The 7,716-nt window shown below is 36.8% G+C and overlaps 1 protein-coding gene across 1 annotated transcript in view; it reads left to right on the top strand.

The window, feature by feature from the left end:
- The window catches only part of LOC104912376 (potassium channel subfamily T member 2-like), a 19,055-nt gene extending 11,907 nt beyond the window's left edge, over positions 1–7,148 (top strand). Inside the window, exons 2-4 of the mRNA XM_031554963.1 lie at positions 2,832–2,933; positions 4,222–4,305; positions 6,255–7,148. Of these exons, the coding sequence (XP_031410823.1) occupies positions 2,832–2,933; positions 4,222–4,305; positions 6,255–6,467 (399 nt within the window). The 3' untranslated portion in view covers positions 6,468–7,148. The remainder of the gene's footprint in view (positions 1–2,831; positions 2,934–4,221; positions 4,306–6,254) is intronic.
- The last annotated feature ends 568 nt before the right edge of the window (positions 7,149–7,716 follow it).

The raw sequence follows: 7,716 nt of genomic DNA, 5'->3' as shown, positions 1-7,716 counted from the left end.
TTTTTTAAGGAGGTTACTCATGAAAAAACATACTCTCTGCACAAACACCTCTAAGTATCTCCTGTGGATAGGACAATGTTGCCTGTTGGGATTAATGGGCTTATACTGTAATTGCTGTGTCAATTATACTTCATATACAAGGGAGACCTGTAAGGGTATATTTTCTTCTTATGACCTAGTGACATAGAAGTACGGAGAGGAGTGTGATTGTATAAAATAAAGGAGTACAAGATAATTTTTCCATTTAGCTTTAGTATGCTTACCTGAGTAGCAAGCTGTACATAGACTCTAGACAACTGCAATAGCAGGCTGGACATAAGTTATTTTAATTGAAATGTATGATAAATAAACCTAAGCTGAATAATATGGAAATAGAGTCTTGGGAAAGAAAGTGAAGTTGAACACGTTAACTACAATTCTTCCCACAGTGATAACTAGAAAAGCATTGTGGTGAACAAACATATCTGCATATAAAAGAACACACAGAAGCCTGCTTATTAGTAATTTGCCATATATGTGTGTGTATATATGCCTGTAACTGTAGCCTTGACTTGCCTGCAAATTTGAGAATAACCTGCTGGTTTGTGGAAAGCTTATTTAGCCAGTAGCCAGAACGTAGCTAACATTTTAAAAGTTAGCAGAGCAGCTCACATAGCATAGGTCACAGTGGAAGCCCAGAAATTGTTGGATTGCACTATGCAGCAGGCTTTGGTACTCCCATCACCAGTTGGAGAAGTACTTGAAGCAAATCAGTAATCTCAATCCAGCCAGATCTCTAGAGGCCAGTTTCTATCATTCAGGTATCACCTGGTATGAATACTGCTTGTGAGTTAACAAGTGCTTGTCAGAATTTCAGTCACTGGTGCCACTTTGAATTTTAAGATTTTGAGTTCCTCTGTGAGGAGCAAGAACTGCTAGGGAGAGATGTGATCTCTTTGACAAGGCAAGTTAGAAGTATCTGTGTCAACCTGGTTAGGAATGAGATATAACTTAATGAGTTGCATTAGTTTATATAATGCTGAACAGAAGTAGAATATACAACTTCTACTGTAATGACATCACTGTAGTCTGCACGTGAGTTTGAAGATGCTTGTTCCAGACCATTTTTGCCCTAAAAATGGTGTACTCTAATACGAGCCAACAGCATTTGTTCAGAATATAGAGAATACTTAGAATAAATGATAATAATAAAAACAAGTACTGAGATACTTTTCTAAAATTTTGAGGCTTCCTTTACAGAGGTGACATTTTACAAAGAGTGGATTAATGACAGCAAGAGTTACTTTAAATACTTTTGGCTAGAAAGTACTTCTATTCCTTGACATATTTTCAACCTTGCTCATATAAAACAGTAAGAATCAACAGGTGAAATCAACAATGACAAACAGAGGTTACAGCATGCTGCAATCGAACCTAAACACATTTGGATGATGCACTAACTGGAACAGACTTACACTGTGCATATCACAGAATCAGAGCATGGTTGGATTTGAAAGCAACTTCTGGAAGTTTTCTTGCAAATGGCCCCTGCTCAAACAGGGTCACCTGAAGTAGGTTGCCCAGGACGACATTCAAACAGTTTTTACTCATCCCCAAGGAAGGACTCTCCAACCTGTTTAGCTACTTTGTCACCCAAAACAATAAAATGTTTCCAAATGCTCAGAAAGAATCATTTGCGTTTCAGTTTATGCCCATTTCTTCTTGTCCTTGTATTGGGCACCACTGAAAAGAACCTAGCTCCACCACCTTTTCATCTCCCTTCAAATATTTGTACACCTGAAATCAGCATCAACCACCCCACCCACATCTCCCCATACTTTTTCTTGGGACTGTTTTGTCCGAGTCCTTTCCTTAAGCTCCAATACCTTGATCATCTTAATAAAACTTAGCTTGACTCTCCAGAATATCCATGTCCTGCTTGTACTGGGGAGCCCAGGTCTGTGCACTGTATTCCACGCTTGGCCTCACTGGTGCTGAGAAGAGGGGAAGTAGGAGGCGTGTTAGGAGGAGTGTTGCCAGTAGGTCCCTTGACACCCAGGATTCTGTTAGCTGCCTTTGCAGCAAGGACTCGTTGTCAACCCAAGTTCAATTTGAGACCACCAGGACCCCCATATCCCACCCTACAAAGCTGCCTCTAAGACTGTTAGCCCCAAGCACAGATTGGTGTATGCATGTGATGGATGTGTCTCTCTGTTCCAAAACATGACTTCTCTGTACTTTGAGAACATGCTCTTTACGATGTCTCCAAGCTGAAAGCTTGATACATGGTCTCTCCTTAAAATAGGAAAAATTATTCCAACCTGTAGTTTACTCACTTATTACTGAAGGAATAGGAAGCACATTGCTGTGATTTCTTTACGTATGAGTTGTGATAAAAAGATGAATAACTATTTATGTTCTTCTGCTTCTCTTCCTCAGAAGTATCAAAGCAAAAAATGTCTACCCTAGTCTGTCTGATCTGTTTCCTTGTTCATAATTCATGTTGCTAATAGACTTTCTGAACCTGAATGAGAGTCCACTGTCAACACCAAGAAGTTTGGATGAGGAATAAAAAGAGCTTTGCTTTAAAAACAGTTGAAATACCTCAATCTTTGTTTAACATGATTTGGTAGAATGTCAAATTACAGATGTAATGATTGAAACAATGTATGTATTTTTCAAGTTTTCAACCTGAAAAACTTTAAGTATTGAAACACGCTACATATTCGTGGAAATTATATTAAGAATAAAGCCACTTTTACACTTTTGGTCTCTTTCAAAGTAGCATCAAATTGGTATTACAATCCCTCTAAAAGCAGTAATTTTTTTTTTTATTTTTAATTTCCATACAGAAAGAACGGGAGAAGGGATCTAATTTAGCATTTATGTTTCGACTGCCCTTCGCTGCTGGCAGGGTTTTCAGCATCAGCATGTTGGACACACTGCTGTACCAGGTACTGTGAATAACCATGTGCCTTCATTTAACATAGGCATGCCATGTCACCACCCACTTTTTCTACTTAATTATTGGATTACCCTGTTTTCCTACATTAACCCATTAACATAGGTGCTATGCCAGGAGCAATCAAAGGTAAAAGACCATAGCACTTTATCAGCATTCTATCTGACAGCAGTTGCTGTCAGTGACCAGTTGCAGTCACCAACCCAAAACAAATTCTGTTTTAAATATTATAACACTGTGAAGCTCTCCACAGAAAAAAATGGATAGTTTTGATACAAACTGTATAAAATACAGATTATAGAGACTGTTAACACTGGAAAAAAAAAAATAGCTCATTGCCAATTCCAACAAACAGTGCCTCTAATCACAAAAATCAATAGAAATATTTGTATGAATAATTTATCAGCAACCTTCACTTGCTGAGAGAAGCTTTTATTACATCATCCTGTCTTGTCCTCTTACTCTTGTCAACTAGACCTCCAGATAAGCAGCCATCACACTTTAAAGCCAAAGAGCTAGTTGCAAGCTGTGTTCTAGGGAAAGATAGCCTGCTTTGAATCCTGCCCTTCTACACCCAAGAGGTGGCAATGAACAGACCTACCACAGTTAGGAGAGCACACGTGGCTTTCTGATTCCAGCAGTCCAATTGATAAGCTAAAATCACAAATGTTTCATCTTTTTATCTAATGTCCATTCCTGGTCTCCTTAGCATGCGTTCCTACATTTAGTTTGGTTAGTCCTCTCTAATTTCTATCATTCTACCAAAACACTTTTGTTAAAGCAACAAGTCTGATCTGAGATAAGGCAGATTTTATCTTAATCATTAGCTGGACCAGCAAAGACAAATGACTCCAGTTCGAATTAAAATAATAGCAGCCTCACCTTTGTATTACCCACTACTTTATACTGCATCTCCACCTGACGTATGACAGCATTTCATATACACAGAAGATAGTCATTAAAGTTTCACAACAAATAAATGCTAACAAGTAACTTTCGTTCATAAACAACTTAGTTTTCAAGCTACCTCATCATGCCTTTGACTCCTCTATGGACATACATATGCAGAATCTTTTTTTTTTTTTTTTTTTTTAAAATCAATAGATTCAGCATGCGTAAAGAAATAACTGTTTCTACAATGAAAGATACTTAAAAGATATTGACTTTAAACACAGATGTACGGTTTCTGTGGAATTCACATATGGTGCATATGGTTATCTGCTTATCCATTCATTGAAGCTTTTTTTGTCTTTCTGTGTCTTCTGTTAAAAATATTGCAGTCATTTGTGAAAGATTATATGATCTCTATCACAAGACTTCTCCTGGGACTTGATACAACACCAGGATCTGGGTTTCTTTGTTCAGTAAGTTTTAAGAAAGTATATTTACTATTATTACAAAGCAACAGAGAATGTTCTTATGGTCTGTGAAACACCTCTACTTTCTTTGTAGAAGACTTTCATTTTTGTTGAATGCCAAGAAAGGCCATCTGTTTCCTTTTTCAGCAGGGGGAAAAAGAACTACAGGAAATTAGGTAGAAAACATGCATAGTTTAAATTGTATAAAAAAAAAAAAAAAGAGCACAACAAACAACCACCAAATAAACCAATCCACTCCACCCCAAAAAACACAATACATGCTCTGAAGCATAAAGAAACACAGGAAATATAGGAAAATGCAAGAAAAGTGCAAGCTTGTTTGTTGTTATTATTTTAATAGACGTACATGGCAGTTCAGTAACCAACTTTACTAACCAAACACAAGGGCTGCTCCAAAAGTAACATCTCCTATTTATTATTTTGCTCATGGTGTCAGAGGCAGACATTGGTGGTATGGCAGCGGAGGTTGAACCTTCCCACCAATATTCCATTACATTTTGTTACCACACAACAGATGGCAACAGAGTGGCAGTCTGACAAAATGACATCTGACATGGAAGTGCATTTAAAGCAAAGGTGTGCCACTGAATTCCTTCATGTGAAAATATGGCACCTACTGAATTTCACTTAGGCTTGCTGAACATCTACAAAGATCACACTGGATGTCAACACAGTGAGTGGTTCATTTTAGCAGTGGTGACAGCAACATGAATCACAAACAACATTCTGTACAGCCATGCTGATTTTTATGAGCCCAGCACATAGCCTCCTGCTCATCACTGCTGAAAATGCATAGCTAATAGCTGTGATTGAATTGAAAAATGGCTGAGAAAAAGTTTTGTAGCTGAGAATTTACTCTTATCAAATAATGTTATTGTATCTATTTTAGTGTCCATGGAAATAACTAGGAGGTATTACTTTTAGAACAATCTATATTTATCAAAAACTGTAGAGTACATTCTGACTAGTACTTATTCCTAATGCTATTTTGCAACTGTTTCCATCTTAGGTAATGAAGGACCAAATTGAATTTTACATAAATAATCATCTATACACATACCTAAACTGAAGTGATTTGGTGTATTTCAGTGAAGTTCAAAAGTCAATATCCTCCATGCAGAGTTAAAAATATTATAAGTGGGTTATTCTATTCAACTGTCTTTTCCCTCATACCTATCAATGATGGTAGCAAAGATACAAATCAAAGTTGAGACATTTGCAAGTTGTTTTGTAGTGAAGTATAAAGCATTATAGGTTGTTGCTCTCAAAAATGAAGTTTGCTCTAATTGCTCTAATTAATGTTACTTGAAAAAGTTTGTTTTAAAGAAAACCACTGCAGAGTTTCTAGGTCAATCATTAACTTATTTACAGTAAATGCCAGTTAGCTGTATCTCTGACAAGATACTTGTGTACCTTAAAATAAAGCTTGTGTAAGCTGTTAAAGCTTGTGTAAGCTGTTAGTTATTTGAAATTAATTTAAGAATTCATTCTTACACATTTATGTTTAGTAGATTGCCTTCTTTCCTTCTCCCAAATACTCCACATGCAGCGTAAAGTACTGTTATCTGGACACATTCAAAATATGTGCTTATTCTTCAGTCTATCATCAGGTTCTTACTACTGCTAATAATTCATCCTTTTACGTTTTCCTTCATACAAACAACGTATGAAGGAAATTTTTGAGTAACTTCAAAATAAAGACAGGTCATTCCATCAGACCGAACCATTTGCACGGCAGTGTCTCCCAAACATAAAGCAAGGGAACAGTGTCTACAAACTCTAGAAATTTCAAGTTTATTGTGGATGAAAAGTACAATGCTACAATATGATGATTATCAGCTAGCACTTAGTTCCAAAAAAATTTCAAGAGCTGTATGATGAACAAGAGGTAAACCCTCACGAGTTTAAGTTTTCTTCCTATTATTATTTGTCAGATGAAAATCACAGAAGAGGATTTATGGATTAGGACATATGCCAGACTATATCAGAAACTTTGTTCTTCTACAGGAGACATTCCAATTGGAGTCTACAGGACAGAATGCCAAAAGCTTACAACATCTGAAGTATGTCAGTTTACTGTACTCTCGGGATTTGGTTACCTCTTATTTAAAGAATATTGGGGATGCCATGTCTGCAAATACACTTAATTCCAACCCCCTGAAGGTCACCATCTGCTGATGCATATACAGTCAGATTAACACACGGCCCTGTCTACATACAGATTTTCATTCCTTTGCTCATCTACAAAGAAGTGGCTGACTGAAGGAATAGCTCAAGCACAGGTAGGACAGGTTCTGAGAGTTAGCTCTAGTCTGGCCTTGCATGTAGTGGCAACTAACGGCATTATCAATAAACTGTATGACCAGCGTGGGAAGTCACTAAGATTATTTTCAACACTGATAAAGTCAACAGAATATTGCTTTCAGATTTTATTCTAATAGGAAAAAAAGAAATTTAGAAACTCACCAGCATTTCAAATAAGTTTGCTTTATTCACCAATCACTTTGAGCATATTATTAACTCATTCTGTTCTTAGGAATTCTATTAAGTAAGCAATCACCATTTTCAAGTCATCTTTATTTTATGCTTAAAAAAAAAAAGATAAGAGAACTGCAAAAAATCGCCAATACTTAACACATCAAAATCAGTCACAGAATCATAATAATGGCTTGGGGTGGAAGAACCCTTAAGTCTGACACAGTTCCAACCCCCTGCTGTGGGCAGGGTTGCCACTCACTGGATGAAGATGCTCAGGGCCCCAGTCAATCTGGACTTGAACATCTCCAGTGATGGTGCATCCACAACTTCTCTGGGCCAGCCTGTGCCAGTGTCTCACCACCCTCTGAGTGAAGAATTTCATCATAAAATCTAATCACAATCTCCCCTCTTTTAGTTTAAAACCATTTCCCCCTTGTCTTATCACTATTTTCCCCTGTAAGAAGTCTGCATCTCTCTTGCTTATAAGCTCCCTTCAAGTACTAGAAGACCTTCAAGAGGTCTTCCTGAAGCCTTTTCTTCTCCAAGCTAAAGAAGCTAACATCCCTCATCAGAAACTGGGTAATAAGGCCTTACTAATACCAGGGATAGTTTACTATTTCAATGACAGTAAAAAACATGTTTTAAATATCACATTTAACCCATATACTGATATACATTTAACCCATTACTGATAACCCATTATCAGTAATTTCAAGAAGATAGCTGAAAATGTTAGCTAAATCTTATGCTCAAGTTAAAACAACTTGAAAAGAGAGATTTTGAAGTTTCCCCTTATATTTCTTATTTTCTTTTTTTATATTACAACTACATACATAGTCCATCTACTTGAGTTATTAGGTGATGAAGAAAACAGTCAATGACCAGATTTTGATGCTTTTAAACTTGCTTTTTTTTTTT

The sequence above is a fragment of the Meleagris gallopavo genome, chromosome 10, assembly GCF_000146605.3.
Source record: "Meleagris gallopavo isolate NT-WF06-2002-E0010 breed Aviagen turkey brand Nicholas breeding stock chromosome 10, Turkey_5.1, whole genome shotgun sequence".
Lineage (NCBI taxonomy): Eukaryota > Metazoa > Chordata > Aves > Galliformes > Phasianidae > Meleagris > Meleagris gallopavo.
This window is presented reverse-complemented; position numbering and strand designations above follow the sequence as displayed.